Source organism: Gigantopelta aegis, chromosome 2, assembly GCF_016097555.1.
Source record: "Gigantopelta aegis isolate Gae_Host chromosome 2, Gae_host_genome, whole genome shotgun sequence".
Classification (NCBI taxonomy): Eukaryota; Metazoa; Mollusca; class Gastropoda; order Neomphalida; family Peltospiridae; genus Gigantopelta; species Gigantopelta aegis.
The window spans coordinates 7,283,861-7,306,043 of NC_054700.1; the positions used below are offsets into that span (position 1 = coordinate 7,283,861).

Here is a 22,183-nt window from a genome sequence, read left to right on the forward strand (position 1 = left end):
AACTCTGTCAAAAATGGGTAAATTCCCATAAAGTCAAACATGATCTGTAATTGTATGTGATAAAGTTATACACAAAATTTAAGCTGAATATCTTTAGGCATTGTGAAAAAACAAATGTTCGGAAAACTATGTATATGGGACAGACAGATGGATGAATGAATAGCCAGACAGGTGGATGGACAAACAGACAGATGAAGACAAAACCTAAGCTACATCGGTTGGATCAGTAGGATGCTTATACAAAAAATAAAATAATAATAATTATCACATCTGTAGAGTGCATCAGTGTTTCAGATTAGAAACCTTACAAAAGATTTAATACTCTGAATCTCTGATTATTTTTTTTAGTTTTTTTTTTTAATTATATGCTCTCATGTTGTTTTGCAAAAGAATAAGATGAAAAAAATAAATTCTGGAACCCTTCAGTGGAAATAATAGAATCTTCCATGCAGCAAGTTGGACAATCCGATCATGAAATATTTTGCCAGTGTTCATGGCTTTGTATAATGCTTTATCTGTTACGAGATAGCCTAGCTAGCTAATGAAGGCAATTGCCGAACTCTAGCCCTGAGATAACTTCTCCAGTATTTCAATACTGATATCCACTTCCAAGTGTGCAACTTTATACACACACAAGTAAATGGATGTAATGTGCATTCCACTATAATGGTGTTTTGTCTATGTGTGGGGAAAATGGTCCAGGGTAAAAATATGCTGTAGAAAAATAATCTTCATGACATTTTCCATGATTTTAAAGGGTATATCTGGTTTAGAGAGGTTCTGTTCTGTTATGATTATTTAAAAAAGGGACCATGAAAAACATCCAGTTTTGAAAGAATTCCAGTTTTTAGACTGTCCATCTTTGAGGGAATTCCAGTTTACAGAGGGGCATGTTTTGAGGAATTCTAGTTTACAGACAGTCTGGTTTTGAAAGAATTCCAGTTTTTAGATTGTCAATCTTTGAGGGAATTCCAGTTTACAGATGGTCCAGTTTTGAAAGAATTCCAGTTTACAGATGGTCCAGTTTTGAAAGAATTCCAGTTTACAGATGGTCCAGTTTTTAAAGAATTCCAGTTTACAGATGGTCCAGTTTTGAAAGAATTCCAGTTTACAGACAATACAGTTTTGAAAGAATTCCAGTTTACAGATGGTCCAGTTTTGAAAGAATTCTAGTTTACAGACAATACAGTTTTGAAAGAATTCCAGTTTACAGACAATACAGTTTTGAAAGAATTCCAGTTTACAGACAATACAGTTTTGAAAGAATTCCAATTCATAGAGGAGCCAGTTTTGAGGGAATTCCATTTTCTGGTTATGAGGGTGTTTACTGTAGATTGATTCCAAGACACTCCTGACCTCATCACACTCTTCACTCCTAATGCCAGGTTATTCCACTCTTTAAAAACACATACTTTAACATGCAGTATAAACATATGAATCTTTGGAGCTTCCTGCCATTATATATAAATACATGTATTATAGTCCTGATGGCAGCAATTTGAGCTGTTTTTTCAATTCTATACTGATATAAACAACAAAAAACTCGGTATGACCCAACACAAATACATGTATTATAGTTCTGATGGCAGCAATTTGAGCTGTTTTTTCAATTCTATACTGATATAAACAACAAAAAACTCGGTATGACCCAACACAATAACTGGCAGATAATATTTCGGTTATCACACATTCTTGTGACAGATGCATACCTCCGAGGAATATTAACGTGCACTCGGCCGTCAGGGCAACTATATGCATACCAAGACCTTTGATAGAGCCATTGTTACACAGCACTGCTTTGTATACAGAATACGAAGATTAGCAAGTGGAATTCCATGTTATTATAAACACACAAGGGACATAATTATTTACTGGCTTTATTAATAAGTCACAATTTTCCTTTTGAGCAAATGTTTTAGTCTTTTCACTGATCAGTCCATTTTCATTTTTCATTACATCCAGTATTTTAGATGTGTGGGAGATGTAATGTATTTATTATTTATTATTTTATCACCAACTTGGGAGAAGAAACCCAGTATTGCCCAAAATATACATTTTTGCTGTTGTTATTGTCATTTTTTGTATGCCATGCAACATTAATCCAGGCAGAACTTACACATGTACAATATCTCCAGTAAAGAATCTCCATGGGAGTGGCTGACCTTCTAGATGGAGATTCATGGAATCAACCATTATTTTGCCAAATGCCCATTTGACTCTGCATTGTGCAGAGATATGGCGGCCTTGATCGTGTATTATGGTTTTGTCATTTAGATTTCCTAAAGTTCAAGTATTGGAGCAGTATGCATGGTGCTGATAATATGTAAAACATTTTATTATTTTGTTTTCAACTAAGGTAAAAGCCAGATGCCATGGCCATCTTTCCAAAGTGAAAATTACTGAGAGTTGTCATCACATTGGTTATTCTTACCAGCTGTACAATAAATGTATGTCTTTTTCCCCCAGATTGTCCATGAGCCAATAGGATTTATCAGTATCATTTTGGGGAATAAGAAGGAAGGAAGGAAGGAAATGTTTTATTTAACGACACACTCAACACATTTTATTTACGGTTATATGGTGTCAGACATATGGTTAAGGACCACACAGATATTGAGAGAGGAAATCCGCTGTCGCCACTTCATGGACTACTTTTTTCAAGGAATGTTTATATGCACCATCCCATAGACAGGATAGCACATACCACGGCCTTTGATGTACATGTACCAGTCGTGGTGCACTAGCTGGAGTGAGAAATAACACAATGGGCCCACTGACAGAGATCGATCCCAAACCGACTTCGCATCAAGTGAGCGCTTTACCACTGTGCTATGCATTTTGGGGAATAAGACTCGTAGTAATTTTTAGTAAGGTATGCATATCTAGGGTTGGAAAATAGGTGATAGCATTGGAATAGTGGTAGCTTTTGAGTATTATCACCCATTACCTGACCCTACCCTAAAATAATCCTTTGACAAATACGACCAACACACTGTAAAAGAAACCTATTTCAACCCAGTACTACTTTATCACACCTGTGGTAATGTTAAATAGCATTTTATAAAATATTTAATAAAATTTTGAAGCCTTTATCACCATTCACAAGGTAACACTAAGCCAAATATCATTGATGTGAATAACCATGGAATTAGTTGTGTGGACACCTGCTATTAATTAAGACGCCTTCTTTCCCTTCATTTATTTTTTATCATCTTTGGTTCTTTAATCAGTATGTTGCTGTATTGATGTAAGCTGGTGTTTGACTTGCCGGGTAAAAGGTTGTCAGAGTACATGAACTAACTGTTTGTATGTCTTTGTTTTAACACATAGGACACGAAAGGCATTGCATATTGTTCGGCAATATTGTTCTTTTTTCTTTTGAATGTAGTAGGACAAAAAGGTAAACATTATTTTGAAAGTGAATTAAACAGTTAAAATATATAATATATGTAGAAATTTCAGAGAAAAATATTTTAAACATCAAATATAATTATATTGACAGAAGAAACATTTATTATCTTTTTGTTTATTCCACTGTAATAAAGTAACAAAGGTTATAAATTAATATTATTTTGTGACTTTTAAATTATATAAAGATGTTTCATACAGTATGTGGTTTATTGCTCATGTATTTCCATCCAAACCCATAGGGCATCACTATTTCCTGTATAACAAAGACTATTCCAAATTTCAAACAGTTTTCATGTGTCTACATATCTGTCTACTTAAAGTTCATGCACATCTGCCCTGTGCTGAGCCTTTGACAGTATCAGTGGTGGATTCCAAACAGAATGTATATTAAAACCTATACCTTTATCCAAGATTTATCGTAAGCAGCAATTGACCCACCAGATTAGACTAGGCTGCTCATTGCCAAAGCTGTTACAATGTTAATCTGGTCACCAGACTATGAGTGAAAATTACAGCAGCTAACTGGCATTGCAGAATCACATTGTCAATGTTTTCAGCTCATCCCCAGACTTCCAATTCTGTACATAGGTTGATTGCATTTCCTCCACCATACCGGATCATCAGAACCATACACAAATATCTCATATGAGATTTATCAGAAAATTGATTAATTCTATAATTTTGCCTTCTTGTTCCATAATGCTCATTTAGCCTGTGTTTACATTCAATACAGTTAAACATGTTTGTGTTACAGAGTTGCTGATTTGTTTATACTGAGAGGGTATCCCAGGCAAAACAAAAACACAAATAAAAAGAGAGAGCTTGCTGCTGCAGCCATTGGCTTCCTGTCTCCTTCCTGGGTAGGTTTAGTGTCTCCTTTGTAATATGGTGCATCTGTCTGAGGTTGAGGGATCAATGCTCTGTATTGGATCTATATAGGCTTTTCATTTTTTTACTTCTTGCAACCATTTTTTTTTTTACAATTTTTTTTATGTGACTAGTATACAAGAAACAATACTGGCCTCAGTGATATAGAGAATATTACTGAGTGGCCACTGAATACCATTTATTTTAAGAGTTTTTTTCTGTACAAGACAGTGAAAGGGATATTTGACAGTATCATGTTACATACGATTTATCGTATGGGTTTTCTCTGTACAAGACAGTCAAAAGGACATTTGATAGTATGCTTTTAGATACCATTTAATTTACAGGTTTCCTCTGTACAAGATAGTCAAAAGGACATTTGATAGTATCCTTTTAGATACCATTTAATTTACAGGTTTCCTCTGTACAAGATAGTCAAAAGGACATTTGATAGTGTCATGACTGTTCTGATTCAGCACTCTCAGGTGTTTCACCATTAGCAGGATTGCCACTTCTCAGGATTATGCATCCTTCTTACTTTGCCTATAGGAGGACTGCCACTTCCATGATTAGTTGGACAAATCTAAAAGCTATACAAGACGGAGCTCATTGGAAATTTAAACAGTTGTGATGACTTGCACTCATGAATCACTGCCCAAACAATGATTGTATCAGATGTTTATGAAAGATGAGAATATTCTGCCCCACCAGTGACACCCATCACAAGCACAGCCACTAGCTGTCAAATTCATTGTCTTGATGTAAATGGTGAAGTTTATGTAAAAGACTCATTGTTGCTAATGGAAACTATCTGTTTATATGGAAGCAGTACATTATTTTACATGGCACCCATCATGAGCGCAGCCACTAGCTGTCAAATTCATTGTCTTGATGTAAATGGTGAAGTTTATGTAAAAGACTCATTGTTGCTAATGGAAACTATCTGTTTATATGGAAGCAGTACATTATTTTACATGGCACCCATCATGAGCGCAGCCAACAGTTGTCAAATCCACTGTTTTTATTTAAATGGTGAAAATTGTGTAAAAGTCTAAAACGACTCCACTGCTAATGGAAAATAACAGTATATATGGTAGAAGCATGTTGTTTACATGCTAGGCAGGGCTTACACTGGATATAATTTGGTTTCAACCAATTTTCATGTATGTACAGTATTTTGTTGAAAATTATCCAAAAGAGGCCAATTTAAAGAACATTTTATTAATCAATTGAATATTGATTGTTATAGCTACTTTGTATAAAAATTAGCAACTAGCCAATTTGGCAATGAATACTAGTATAGGGTGTGCCATGGCTAGGCCATATTGTGTCACCATTTCCATACTTTTAATGCCCACTAGTTATTGATTAAAAAAGGATATCCAGGGATTATTATATAACTTCTGTTCACGCTACTTTACTGTATAATAAGGTAAATTAGTGTGAAAAATATAAATCATAAATTATGGATACTCCGCTCCACCAGCCATTCTATATCCATTCGTGTCTTGCAGGTCTTTTAAGTGGTTACGTTACTGTGAAAATGCATCTAACATGCCAGGTTCAACAAGATCTTGATTGAAAATATGGATCCATTTCCCTAGACAAGAGCCGTTATTCTTTTGAAAAGTATATCGACAGGAAAACGTAATTGTCAAGCGTCATGCGGATGAATGGTCGGAACTTCAGTTCAAGGTATGATATACCAGCAGGTATTCCACTCAGAGAACCCATTAAATCATTTCAAATCAGTTGATAGGGGTGTGGTATTGGAGATGTGGATGAACCCCCTTTTTTGAGTTTTGTTCCTTGTTCCTTGTTTTTTGCTTTGAAATATATATGAATATACTGGTCATAAAATGTACTTATTTCATTACTAAAATTCACTTCTTGCAAAATGTTCTGGTGATGTAGTTATTCCACTGTGTTATGTCATCAGGGTGGAAATGGGGGGGGGGGGGGGTCTGAATAACATTTCTTTTGGCAATTTTGTGGGATTTTTTTGTAGTCCTAAAATTTGTTTTTAATAAAAATATTAACTATAAAATGTACTAATTTATTACCAAAATTAACCCCCTTCAGAAATATCTGGTGACACACATGCCAACTGATGCATGGGGTAATGGATGTGTGGATGACACCCTCCTTCCCACCCTACCCCTGTTTTTATTCATTTTTGTCTTCTTCTTTTTTTTTGCAGTTCCTATAATGTCATTTGGTTTGAAAAAGAATTGACTATAAAATATATTATATAGTTCAATACAAAAATTATCCCTTTTTAATAAATTCCTTATGATGCCAATGCTAAAATCAATGTTTAACAATTGGTACATGACTACTTTATGAGCTATTCGGTCTGTGGGAAGAAATTCAAATAGAAGATTCCTTGCTATTAATCTGTAATAAATTATGTAATTATACGGTGCAGGCAGGGTTTCTGTCTTTGACAGACAATCCAGAATGGCACTGGCATGCTGGAATCATGGATGAGCATGAAAATATTACATCATCATTATCATGGCCATCATCATCAGCAGTGTAATTGCATGATTACATGGCGAATTGGCTTTGATCCAAGCCAATCACGGTGTCTATGTAATTGACTGTGTGCAATTATTAACTGAGATTATTGCCTTATACTGTAACATGCCTTGCTGACTAATGTGAGATTTCCATTGACCACAGCCACATCTCATCATGAAACATGTAACGGCCACAGAACGATAGACTTTCTGCTTATCTGCTCTTTGTTGGAAAGATCTGGTTGCTGACTGATCTGACAGGGCTTCTAGAATTTTATAAAAATCCACTAGCCATCGGATCAGTGATTTTAAAAATGTACTAGCCATGATTAGAAATCCACTAGCCCTACTTTAAATAAATACAATTTTAATAATAGTAATAATCCGATATGTCACCTAAAGAGGGAGACAGAGATTAAAAATCCTTACATTGGGGGCGGAAAGGGGGGCAGGTTATTCATATTTACAAAATATGTAAATGCAGCATTTGACAATTTATACCGGCCTCGGTGGCGTCGTGGCAGGCCATCGGTCTACAGGCTGGTAGGTACTGGGTTCGGATCCCAGTCGAGGCATGGGATTTTTAATCCAGATACCGACTCCAAACCCTGAGTGAGTGCTCCGCAAGGCTCAATGGGTAGGTGTAAACCACTTGCACCGACCAGTGATCCATAACTGGTTCAACAAAGGCCATGGTTTGTGCTATCCTGCCTGTGGGAAGCGCAAATAAAAGATCCCTTGCTGCCTGTCGTAAAGAAGAGTAGCCTATGTGGCGACAGCGGGTTTCATCTAAAAACAGTGTCAGAATGACCATATGTTTGACGTCCAATAGCCGATGATAAGATTAAAAATCAATGTGCTCTAGTGGCGTCGTTAAATAAAACAAACTTTACTTTTTGACAATTTATCTTTTTTCCACTAGCCGTCGGGCTAGTTATGTTAGTTATTTACTAGCCCAACACTGAATATCACTAGCCATGGGAGTGGGGCTACCATAATCTAGAAGCCCTGGATCTGGTATCGGTTATAAAATAGGATTTTTAAAAAATAAATCTTAAGATGTTTTAATGGAATAGCTTTTCATGCACAGTGGGAGGAGAACCGCTTATAGAATAAAGCTCCATTAAAAATTTTAATATAATTTTATTTTTTTTATTTTTTTTGCTTATGAGTTGTATGTGAATCATAATGTTTGTAACCTATATGAACAAATATATACCACATCATAAGAATATTTGTGTTTAATCACCAGAGCAACAATGTGTAAAATGATGAGCTAATTTCTGCTATAAAAGGACATATTGTACATGTTCACAGGCTGTGCCTGGCCTGGTGTCATGTACATGTAGGTGTGTACCTGTTCTTGAAATTCATATCATCTTATGATATCAGTATACGTTAAATAATGACAAAGTATGATGTTAAAAATGCCATTGCAGATGCAACAGTGTTTAGGTGTTTTTTTTTGTCACAAATTTCAGGGGTTGGATGTTTATGGATAAGAACAAACTACCTTTCAGGTATTCTGCAGGTTTTTTTTTTTGTAATATTGTTCATAAAATACACTTTGGTAGTTCATTACAAACCCAAATCCTCTTTTAAAAAAAAAATCCCTTCAAAAGCAATTTCTGGATAGACCCATACACATGAAGCAAGCTTTTGATAATAGTTTAGATTAATCATTAACAAAACTCAAATCATAGTTTGTCAGTTATAAATGTTTTAAATGTTGGGTTTAAGATTTTCCACTCTTCATTTCTGCATTTAAATACTAGGTTTCAAATAATGTTCACTCATTTCCTCTTTTAAATGTTGGGTTTGGGATTTTTCACTTATAATTTCCCCTTTTAAATATTGGATTTTGAGTGGCTTTTCATCTTATAAAAGTTGAGTTTGAATAGTTTTCACTCTGTCATTAAACTTTGTTTTTAATTGTGTTTTTTAAAACTAATTTCTTCTTTTAAATGTTAGGATTGGGGCTTTTTTATTTATCGTTTTGTCATTATAACTTTGGATTCCAGGAGCTTCCACATGTAATTTTTGGTGGGTTTTTAAATCACTAAAACATGTTTTTATTTTTTTTAAATAATAAAAAACCCAAGCACCTAGCCACCCACCCATGGCTAATCAAAACCAGAGTTGGATTACATGTACCAGACATAAGTTTGGATTATAGAGTTCTGGGTGGTTTGCTCACCATTTAAACATGAATTTATTTCTTTAGTGTGGCTGTGAATGCCCTCTGTTTGCTTCTAAGTACTGACACTTATTTACACAAGCCTGATCTACTGGGGCGACTTGTGCAGAAAATACTGAACTAAACATCACAGGCGCATGTGTCGTGACAAACGGTGTTATTTCTGAGAGTGCAATCTTGACATCTTTATGCCTGTGATGGAGAAGAATATTATTTTAATCTATTTGATACTTGCAGATAAGGAAATAAGTCGGATGAACATCCCTTGCAGCAGACAGGTGTAAATGTTTGTTCAGGACTATTAATTATTAAAATGTCAAATGTACAGTCATATGGAAATAAATTTAGTCATGGTTTTCTGTTTGTTTCCTTTTTTCCTTAAACTCTGTGTATTAATAATAATGAATAAAATAAAATGCTGACCATCATGTCATTATTATTAACTACCGGTAAGCAAAAAGATGCTGGAATTTCCCGATGCTGTTGCCTGGCGATGAAGACAGAAAAGAGGACGTACCTGGTATGTAGCTGCTCCACAGTACGACTCCCACCAAGGAGATGGTAAAGTATAATCCGTGAATTGAACAGGACTGTTCGGACATCATTGCATCACGGTGCTCTGGCGTCACTCATTCTTAGACTTATTGGCAATCATTGTTTTGGTTTTTTAGACCACACTACAAGCAAATCCACAAATGTTTGGCAATGTTTGTTTTTTTCCTTTTTAACAACAGTTTATGGGGGTTTATTTAATATCACATCACAATACCTTTAAAAAATAATTTTAGAATTGTTTTTTATTCAGTGGTGTATATGTCGATATCTTGCACTTTTGTTCAAGGTCAACTTGTTCCGTTGATAATTGGAGGCCACATTTTTCAACACAATCCTATAATGATTGTTTGGAAATGATTATCTTGTTTTCAAATTACACACCAGTTCAACAATGTGAGACTCGTGAAGGAAGGAAATATTTACAATCTGCTTATCCGAAAAATCATGGAAAACAAACTGTCCACAAGCTGTTTAAGAATTGTTGTTGCTGTTTTCACATCAAGCACAAATTTTAATTGGACTAAGTGATTTTAGGCATGGTCGAAGGAGAATTCTGGACACTTTTTTCCTGCAGAAAGCTTCATGTTTATCCATTGTTGCTGCAATATCATTTCACCTCCTGCAGGGATGATTGCGCTGGATGATGAATTCAGCTCTGTGTTGACTCACTTCTTAATTATCAGTTGTTTGCCTCTGAAAGGAGAGATGGAAATAGAATAATTAACGGGAGTTCAGTTGCAGCATGTTGGGTAGGTTTATGGAAGACAGGTTCACGAAGGTGGGTTCATGCTAACATTACTTTATTATGAGATTCTCACATGGCATGTATAGATACACAAGGGAGTTATTAGAGGGGAAAAAAGTATCCTTCATTAATCATAGTAAGTCATGTTACGTGAATGATTTCAGATAGTATAGTGACTTGTGTTTTTTGTTGTTAAAATAAACTGATCTATTAACTGACTTATGAAAATGATCATATTTGAGGGTATGAACTGTCATGCTAAGGTGGCCAGTGGATATGTGCAGTATAGTTGTCTTCACCATAAACCATTTGCAGTCTCATCATTAATTTGAAGTACATGTATAAGAAAAGGATTTTAACAAACATTTTAAAAGGTTGCACAAGCAAAAAGATAGCATGCCCATTTACAAGTTTTTTACCAGCCTCAGTAGGTAGGTTTAAGGTTACTATGCTGACTTCTCTCTCACTAACCACTAACAACTAATCCCTAACCCACTGTCCTGGACAAACAGCCCAGATAGCTGAGGTGTACACCCAGGACAGCATGCTTGAACCGTAATTTGATATAAGCATGGAAATAAGTATAAACAAACAACATGATTTTTATAGCCTAGGCATTTGACATGTCTTGATATCCAGTTGCCAATGATTAATTAATCAATGTGCTTTAGTGGTGTCATTGACAAAATAAACTTTAAGTTTGACAAAAATTCATTGGTCATCAATTGGCAAAGTACATTCTTATAGTGTCCAGAGTCAGCAGTTATTTTACACATGGAACCATTGCCACTGCTTCATAAGTGTAACAATTGGCATTATTTTATTCATTCTTGCTCTAGCCACTGCACCATGACTGGTATATCAAAGGCCATCCTGTCTATGGGATGGTGCATATAAAAGATCCCGTTGCTACTAATCAAATTACCGGCCTTGATGGCGCAATGGTTAAGCCATCGGACTACAGGCTGGTAGGTACAGGGTTCACAGCCCGGTACCAGCTCCAACCCAGAGCGAGTTCTCAAGGACTCAATGGGTAGGTGTAAAGCCACTACACCCTCTTCTCTCTCACTAACCACTAACCAACTAACAACTAACCCATTGTCCTGGACAGATAGCCCAGATAGCTGAGATGTGTGCCCAGAACAGTGTGCTTGAACCTTAATTGGATATAAGCACGAAAATAAGTTGAAATGAAATGAATTATGAAATAATAAAAAAATGTAGCGGGTTTCCTCTCTAAGAGTATATGTAAGAATTATCAAATGTTTGACATACAATAGCTGACGAGTAATAAATCAGTGCTCTAGTGGTGTCATTAAACAAAACAAACTTTTATTTTATTCATGTAGGCTCAAGAATGTTTTTGATTTTGTTTTTTAATTTAAATATTTTTGTTCATAACCATATAGTAATACAATACAACATTCTGTTTTTCTTCACAAAACCCATCCAACAGTACAAAAATAAATAGTTATATGACATGTCTACAATATTAAATCGTCTCAAGAATTGACAGTAAATGTACTTGCTATACAATCAACAATATGCACTATTTTTTGTGATATTCACAGCACTTCCAACTTGGTAATGAAGCTCGGCAGTGGGAAATACATGTAAGTAGATGTCTTTAGTTCACTTAACCACTGGCAGTTTGGCAGTTGGAAATACACAATTTCTATATTGGAAAGAAAGATTACCAGACAGATAAAAAAACACACCAAAAAATGACAATGTATTCTGGAGTGCAATTACAGCCAACTCCAAATGGATCTCATAGTCAACATTTCATTCTGATTTAATTTCATAGCATTCCCCGTAAACTTAGACAGATACTTTAGTTATTAATCAAGATTAATGGAAGATGTTCAAAAACATGTCAGAAAAACAGAATGACTATCGTCTACGGTTATTTTACGAGACGTATCTGAAAGGTTTGTAATGTACAAATATTGGAATGCATCCAGTGTAAATAAGTAAGTGCAAGGAAGATGTAATAATGTTTATTCATCAGAAAAGCACAAAATGTTGTGTGCGTCTGCTACATGCACTTGGCAGATGTATTAAAAAACATGTCTGTATGAAAACCAGTGACCAATGCAAAAACTTCAATATAACATGGGGGTCAGTCAAGCATGTTGTGTGGTTGAACAAATGGGTCAACGAATGATAAATTGCTGGTACTTGAACTCTGGAATCGAACTTCCACAATTGATGAATGATCTTTTAGAAGTGAATGTATGATTTTCTATTGGCTGATTGCATTATTTCCAAAAGATTGTCTGAGCCTTTCGCTCATTTTTGTATCTGTTACATGGTCGGTGATAAACAGGAGACACAGTATCGACATGGATTATGTGGCTTTCTTAAAGCGAACATGTGAACACAGCTAGATGGCCACAGATTTCATGATAAACAGCACTGAACATTTCCCACCTATTGTATAGAGGTTGGATCTATAATGTGGCGTGCAATTATGTTACTCGCGAGTATATTGCACTTTGACTTTATTTATATACAGTCTGACCTCGGTTAAGCGGCCACTCAAGGCAATATAACAAAGGTGGCTTGTTAAGACAGATGACTGCTTAATTCAGATTTCTAACATTCTGTGTGGGGGTATTAAACATTCATTGATTCATTCTTAATATTCCTACAGTACAGTAAATATATAGCAGGGTGGCTTCTTATAACAGGTTAGTATAAAACAGGTTCTTTTGTATTAAGTGATTTTCACCCACCTTGCTTCTGACACCTTTGAATACAATGTAACCTTTATGGATACAGATTATTCATAGCACCATTGTACAACTATTTACACATTATATATTTATTAAATTATTAAAATAATGTAGCATTACATTATTATATTATTACAGACATGTATAAGACAATCAAACACATATTTATTAAATTAACAAAATAATGTACTTTATTATATTACATACAAAACTATTACACACATATTACATATTTATTAAATTATCAAAATAACGTACATTATTATATTACATACAACATGTACATGTATATATACAAGATAGACAATCAAATATATGTTGTATATTTATTAAATTATCAAAATAACGTACATTATTATATTACTCGCAAGACAACTAGCCACATGTAATTGTTGTCAAATCGTAAACATTAATTGCAGCTGGCAGTGAGCGCGATAACAATATTTAGAGAGTCATCTCATTTTTCTATTAATCGTGACACTGTGCGGTGATAAAAATGTTTTGATTTACAAATATTGGATTGGATATTGGCCGTTGGGTTTTGTCCAGCTAATTGGTATTGACAGATCACTGGATGCCAAGCAAGCAACGAGACCAGACAGTATTTTAACCCCGGCTATCATGTCGCAAACTGCGGGAATATAGTTTCTGGCCATAACAGATATATATTCCTAGTCAGTTAATCACTTGCATATATACAATGTATATATATATATATACTTGTGTATAATAGTTAAGATTTTTTGTTTCCTACCGGTTCAACCAGAGGGGACCAATGATTTCAGAACTGAATACTATTTTTGATTCAGAATTATTGGCTATATAAATGAAGTGGATTGGTAGCCCCCCCCCCCCCCCCCTTTGGTCTGCCATACCTGAATATGATATATATATACATGTATATTGAGATAGATTTAATGTTTGACCTTTTGACCCTCATTACAACCATTTTGAGCATCAAAACAAATACATGTTCTTCTTTAGAATTAATTACTGCATGGTCTTGGAACATATAACATATGATAAGCAGAAATATGACATGCAGCCATGCTATATTATATTAGTGGCTTTTGGCTTCTCTTCAAGACGGTACATGTATATTTGTAACACATCGGTGTCTTATTAACGAGCTGATAATGCAGTGTGAGTATATTAGGAATATTAGTAATTAACAGACAACTAACCCTGTCTCTCCATGCCAGATATAATTGTGATAGTAAAAAACACCACCACACGTTTCCTGTGAATCATGTCCATTGACTGCAGTAATTAATGTCAGGCAATCATGAATGGCATTGTGGGAATTGATTAGTGTTTACATATGTTAGTCATAGTGCATGTCATACACACCCCGGTGTCACAAGAAAAAATGTTTTTATTAACGAGGCACTCAAAACATTTTTGATGTATGGTTATATGGCATTGGACAGTTAGCAGATAATGAGAGAGGAAACCTGCTGCTGCCATGCTATGGGCTACTGTTTAGCAGTAACATATTTTTATATTTATGTATAAATATATATATACCGGTACAGTAAAGTACTCTTATAACGACCTGGAAGGTACCATGATAGCTAGTTTGTTATAGCAGTGGTTCGTTGTACACATTTGTACAAGTTAGTTATTAATGTATAGGGAGATAAAACGGGACTTTACGATCAGTTCGCTCTATTCAGTAGTTCGTTCTAAGCATGTTCGTTATAAGTATACTTTACTGTATATGCACCATTCCACAGACAGGATAGTATATAATATAGTCTTTGTTATACCAGTTGTGGAGAACACGAAATAGCCCAATGAGTCCACCAACATGGGTCAATCCAGGATATGGTAGATTGTGCATCAGTTTAGCACTTTACCACTGAGATATTTCCTACCCCGGGCAGTGTCAACATGCATGTCAGTCTTCTTTTCTTTAGAAAAAAAAATTGTTTAACATTAACATAGCACATCTTAACCTATGGCTATTTGGTGTCTAACATACTACTGAAAACATCCAACAAGGTATCTTTTTAAATTCTTTTATATGCTTTTTCCCGTGGGCAAGACAGTACATACCATGGCCTTCCTTAACCCAATCATGGTGAGCTGGTGAGAATGGGAACAAATCCTATGATTTATTGTACCTTGGGCAAGTGCTCGCTCTACCACTGAGCTATATGCATACCTGTACCTGTACCTGTACCTGTACCTGCACCTGCACCTGTACCTGCACCTGCACCTGCACCTGTACCTGTGCATCCCTCTAGTCAATTACCTAGGGTTTTTTTTCGATTCTTTTCACATTAAGCCTTATTCTTTCATTTCATTTCAACTTTTTTTCATGTGAAAAATCCATTAAAATATACTCCCACTGAGCTATGTATACCTGTACCTGTACATCCCTCCGGTCAATTACCTGGGGGGTTTTCTGATTCTTTTCACATTATAGCCTTATTCTTTCATTTCGTTTAAACTTTTTTTCACATGAAAAACCCATTGAAATATACTCTAATGACTTTTAACGCCTTTGTGATCTTTGAGTGTACGTACCTAATCTAATCATGCAGATAAAGCTTTCTGAAGTCATTTACTTACTTACTTGAAATATCTTAATATTCCGCACAGCTGTCACAAACAAATGGGTTTATTTGGGATTAAGTAACAAATCTGACCATAGAAACCCTACACATATATCCGAATTAAACTCATTCCATGTAAATCCTCATAACACCAGATTCCTGACTCAACTTGTTGAATAATGGTATGATTGTACATAAATTAGCCTCTTTATAAAAACATTGGTATCAGTATGAATGTGTTACAGTGGCGAGAACCCAAGAAAATTAGTTTTGAACTGTGTGTGAAATTAAAGTATAATGACATTATTACAATACCTAATCAGTATGCTATATTCCTGACTTGAAACCTATTGGATAACTATTATTATTACACCCAAGAAATAAGTTTCTGACTGTGTGGGAATTAAACTGAACAAGGAGCAGATAAAAGATAACTTGCCTACCACCAGTCATGGAAACCATGTTGCAGGTTTCATCTTTAGAGGGACAGACCCTAGTTCTTAAGCACTATGGCATGTTTTTCACTATTAGAGTCATTTATGGTCACTACAATCAAACATTACTTATATTTTATTATTTAGATGATCCATTTTTGAACAACCGAAGTGTTTCTGGTCATCCTTTTTGTTTCTAATACCACAAAATGCATTTTTCATATTTTTAAAAATGCATGTGCGTCTGAGAAGTAATGGTTATGGAGTGGCGTTTTATGCTATTTTTAAGGGTATTTTAACATCACAGACTCTTGTTTCACTTTGTTGTATCCAGGTTTGTAAATTAACAAAAGTTAGTGTCCATTTTTATGGGTTGAAACTAGGGTCTAAGTGAAAAATATGCCTTAGTGTTTAAAAACTAGGGTCTAAGTGAAAAATATGCCTTAGTGTTTAAAAACTAGGGTCCGTCCCTTTAAGACTAATGTCAGAATTACCAAATCCAATAGTTGATGATAAATAAATCAATGTGCTCTAGTGGTGTTGTTAAACAAAATAAACTTTAGCTTTTAACTTTTTGTTCTTTATTTGCATTATGTTTTGTTTTTTTAAATATATTGCATGAAAACGATTACATGTTTTTTCTGCGTTTAGACATGTATGCAATCTGATACTTTATAATAAATAATTACACTTGTGTGGTAGTGTTACATGTACATGTATTATATACAATATTTATGAAAATTGCTAGAAAAATAGGTTTGTCTTTTCTGCATCAGGTTAGAGTTAATGGCAATGAATATATTTGAATACAGTATCAATATTGCTGGCCTAAACAATAATCTCTGTAATCTTATCTCTTTTGACATTCCATATCCATGATTCACAGTAAATGGATTTTTTTTCTATAGCCATATTTGCATGACACTGGTTCTTTCAATGAAAAGAACATATTTAAAATAATAATAATAACAGATATAATTATGTGATTTATTCAGTTTTAAATGGTTGATTGATTGTATTAAACATTTAGGGTGTATGTATATATTCTCATAGTGTGTTAATCTGTGGCAAAATGAAGTTTAATTACCCAGTTTGTAATCTATAATATTATTCACAGTTATAAGTTACATGCAACAGTTAAAAGGCCATCTTTGTACTTCTCAATGTTGTACTTTATAAGAATCATTTTGTGCTCATGTCGAATTGATTACCGTAAACACATTATGCTATATATTGCATACAAAGATGAATTCCATAAATAAAACCCCAATGGGCGCAGCCATCTTTATGACTTAATACAGAAGTGGTTATATACACGACAGACATGTATATATATAGCCTCATCTTTGTGACTTAATACAGAAGTGGTTATATACACGACAGACATGTATATATATAGCCTCATCTTTGTGACTTAATACAGAAGTGGTTATATACACGACAGACATGTATATATATAGCCATTGCTGATGAAGGCTGACTGTCTACATGATGGTCTTATTTAGTGGGGGGAGGGGGGCATAGCCCAGTGGTAAGGTGCTCGCTCGATGCGCTGTTGGTGTGGGATCGATCCCTGTCGGTGGGCCCAATGGGCTATTTCTCGTTCCAGCCAGTGCTCCACAACTGGTGTAACAAAGGCCATGGTATGTACTATCCTGTCTGTGGGATGGTGCATATAAAAGATCCCTTGCTGCTAATCGAAAAGAGTAGTCCATGAAGTGGCAAAAGCAGGTTTCCTCTCTCAATATCTGTGTGGTCCTTAACCATATGTCCGACGCCATATAACCATATAAAATGTGTTCAGTGTGTCATTAAATAAAACATTTCTTCTTGATTGATTGGGGGTGAAAGCCCAGTGTACAGTCATCACATTCCATCTAAATTTTTCCATGTATGTGGTCACATCTTGTAGGACATATAATAACAGACATTCTGTTTAGTCTTCCTTGCTAATGTTGCTGAAGTTTGTAATAAAAATTGTTTGAAGTAATAAAAGACTGTCTAAAAAAAACTCCGAAAACTAAATGACGAAAATTCAATCTTTCACCCATGTGCAGGGTTCCTCAGAAGTATAATAATATTTAATGTTGTGAAAGAAAGAAAGAAAATGTTTTATTTAACGATGCACTCAACACATTTTATTTACGGTTATATTACGTCAGACATATGGTTAAGGACCACACAGATTTTGAGAGGAAACCCGCTGTCGCCACTACATGTGCTACTCTTCCGATTAGCAGCAAGGGATCTTTTATTTGCGCTTCCCACAGGCAGGATAGCACAAACCATGGCCTTTGTTGAACCAGTTATGGATCACTGGTCGGTGCAAGTGGTTTACACCTACCCATTGAGCCTTGCGGAGCACTCACTCAGGGTTTGGAGTCGGTATCTGGATTAAAAATCCCATGCCTCGACTGCAATCCGAACCCAGTACCTACCAGCCTGTAGACCGATGCCGAGGCCGGTATTTAATGTTGTGATAATAATCTGAAAGGAGTTTAGTTTGGCCCACATGTTACATGTACATGCTGCAAAATAAACACTGTTAAATTGTATGTGGTCTGTATGACACTACAGATTGTTACTTCAAGTTACACAGTGTGAGTCTACCTTTACCAGATGACATCTGACATTTTACTTTCCGGAGACCGGCCCCCATTTTGAGACTTTCAGTTGGATTCTGATATATTGGTTATAAGTGTTTACTTCAGTTTACACAGTGTGTGTCTACCTTTACCAGATGACATCTGACATTTTACGTTCCAGGAGACGGTCCCCAGTTTGAGACTTTCAGTTGGGTTTTGATATATTGGTTACAAGTGTTTTTATCTTGTAATCAAACATGTCCCATGGTATCTATCAGTCGAAGTCTTCTTAGCCTTCTCGGTAACTTAGTAAATATCTTGTAACCTACACAGACAGACGAAAGTACTTCCAGGCCATCCATACATTATTATATTAAATTGTGTAGTTGTATATTTGACATACATACATACAGTGTGCACTTTAACTGGTGTAGAATTTAAGTGATATATTTTGGCTATCTGATCTTTGTGACAGGTCTAACATCTGATATATTAGGTTCTAAAGAATACTAAACAATACACGTATACATGAATATACATGTAGGTAAATATATAATATACGTACATTCATATTTTTGTTTCTTCACTGAAAACTGTATGACGATCGAAATTATGCTTTAATTTCAAGAAAATAATTGTCTTATTTTGGTTATTTTCATAAACTGCATGATTGCAAATAAAACCTTACATATATAAACATTCATATAAACATTCATCCTTACATAAAGTTAAACCGTAATACATGTTAAACTATATTTAGCATTAGCATCAATAGATCTTTTATATGCACTTTCCAGAAGAAAGGATATCACATACCACAGCCTTTGACATATACCATCAGTCATGAGTCACTCATGGTTGAGATGGGGTGGGTGGGGTAGGGGCCCTATCAGAGATTGTGTCCACCAAGGAAAGAAAGAAAGAAATGTTTTATTTAATGATGCACTCAAAACATTTTATTTACAGTTATATGGTGTCAGACATATGGTTAAGGATCACACAGATATTGAGAGAGGAAACCCACTGTCGCCACTTCATGGGCTACTCTTTTCGATTAGCAGAAAGGGATCTTTTATATGCACCATCCCACAGACAGGGTAGTACATGCCACGGCCTTTGATATACCACTTGTGGTGCACTGGCTGGAACGAGAAATAGCTCAATGGGTCCACCGACGGGGATTGATCCTAGACCGACTGCGCATCAAGCGAGCGTTTTACCACTGGGCTACGTCCTGCCCCTGTGTCCACCAAGGAGGATGGCGACATATTGGAGTTGTGTGGTTAGACTATACGTGTAGTTACAATTTATTCTGTAAGTTCTATCCATGGTTAAGTGTTGTATTGCCTTGTAAAGTAGAAGGCAGTACATGTTAATTTTCACAGACATTGTATAATCATGTCATATCTCCTGAACTCTTTCTTGTACGGTGATATTAGCTGATTTTGTTGTTTGGTTTTCGTACCTGGAATGTGAGTTTTCATACTTTTAAGCCTCAGCCAACTTTTGTTTCTTTTCTTTTTTTTGTGCATAAAATATTTTTCTCAAAATGCAGGTTGCCAGATTTGATTCCGAATGGCTGAAAAATTACCTTTAAATATTGAAGTATGACATGTATGTTTCTCAGCTCTTTAGACAATTTAAGCTTCTGTTTTTAATGAGTATCTGTTCCCTGGAAGGAAATGTTTTATTTAATGACACACTCAACACATTTTATTTATGGTTATATATGGTTAAGGACCACACCGATAATGAGAAAGGAAACCCACTGTCGCCACTTCATGGGCTACTCTTTTTGATTAGCAGCAAGGGATCTTTTATATGCACCATCCCATAGACAGGATAACACATACCACGGTCTTTGATATACCAGTCCTGGTGCACTGGTTGGAATGAGAAATAGCCCAATGGGCCCACCGATGGGAATTGATCCCAGATGGACCACGCATCAAGCGAGCACTGTACCACTGAGCTATGTCCCGCCCCTCTGATTCGTGGAATTCCTGATTAATAAGTGATCCAGCATTAAATTATTTAATGTGTGGGAGTGGAGAGTCGAGATGTGGGAGTGGAAGTTTGAAAGTGTCCAGGAGGCTCACAGTTATTTGATGTTTGACAAATTAACAAGCTGATACTGTGTCAGCAAATGATCAATCCCTCATCTATAAATAACTCATACAACGTTAGAAGAAGTAATTACTTCAAAAACATTTAAATGACAATTGGTCTGGATTATGTAACAAGATTGTTTTAATCTTTTTAAAGTACAAGTACACAATCCTTTAAAAATGTCTTCTGATAACACATATGAGATTTGAATTCATCCAGTGTTCTAAAAAAAAACATGTGACAGATATTGTCTGACGTACATGTAGCACCTAACACATACAGTGGTGTAGTCGTTAAACCTTCAGACTTAAGGCTGGTTAGAACTGATTTCGCCTCCCGATACCATCTCCCACCCAGAGTGAGTTTTAACAACTCATTGGGTTGGTGTAAGGCCACTACACCCTCTTCTCTATCACTAAATACATAGCTATATAACTCTCTGCATGTTCTCACGAGATGGTATATCAAAGGCTGTGGTATGTGCTATCATGTTTGTGGAATGGTGCATATAAAAGATCCCTTACTGCCAATCGGAAAGAGTAGCCCATGAAGTGGCGACAGTGGGTTTCCTCTCTCAATATCTGTGTGGTCTTCAACCATATGTCTGACGCCATATAACCGTAATTAAAATGTGTTGAGTGCGTTGTTAAATAAAACATTTTCTTCCTTCCTATGCATGTTCTGGACATTCAGTTCAGGTATTTGAAGTATGTTCCCAGGAAAGCATGCTTGAACCTTAATTAGATTTAAGGACTATAAGTAATGGATGAAATAATAAAATAAATTGAAGCTTCACATGAGTAACTTGAGCATGTCATATATACCTTCAAAGAAAAATCACAAAGTGTATTAAATGTTTAATACTGTAGCCATACAAAACTTCGACTCGAGATATTATTTACATGTACCGAGGCACATAATTACTACCGTGCTATATGCAACTCAGCCTACCAATAAAAAAAAACATGACACGACCCATATCGGTATAGACTTCATATTCTTTTGATGGCGACCGAGGCAACAAAAAGGAAAATTACCCACACGCATACCATAGCTTACAGAAGTATTAAAAGGAGTGCTACAAAGACTTAAAAAGCCTGACGGTCTGTGCCTCCTATTGTGAAATACCAGGTGTGCACATTGTGTAACAGTGGACCACATATATACCTACAACAGCTTACCGAGACCTCCGCAACCCGGGTTTCAAACAACAGTCTATGTAAAGTAGATGGTGAATATTTTTATTAAAAGGCAGGTCAAATCTTTTGAAATATGACCTCCGCAGTGTTGATTTTCCTCTCACCGGTTGAATTTGACAAGGGTTAAAGCCAGAATTATACAGGTATGTGATTACGAGTTGAAGACACTGATGTAGGAGAAATTAATGTGAATTTAGTTAATAAAATATATTTTTATATTTTTTTTACCATTCCATCCAATGCACCAAGACTGGTATATT

At 35.5% G+C, this 22,183-nt stretch overlaps 1 protein-coding gene across 2 annotated transcripts in view; it reads right to left on the reverse strand.

Annotated features, from left to right (window-relative positions):
* The window catches only part of LOC121380668 (lachesin-like), a 178,768-nt gene that overhangs the window by 150,931 nt on the left and 5,654 nt on the right, over positions 1-22,183 (reverse strand). For both annotated transcript variants that reach the window (XM_041509612.1, XM_041509603.1), the window contains exon 2: positions 9,515-10,245. In XM_041509612.1, coding sequence (XP_041365546.1) covers positions 9,515-9,602 — 88 coding nt within the window. In that variant the 5' untranslated portion in view covers positions 9,603-10,245. The remainder of the gene's footprint in view (positions 1-9,514; positions 10,246-22,183) is intronic.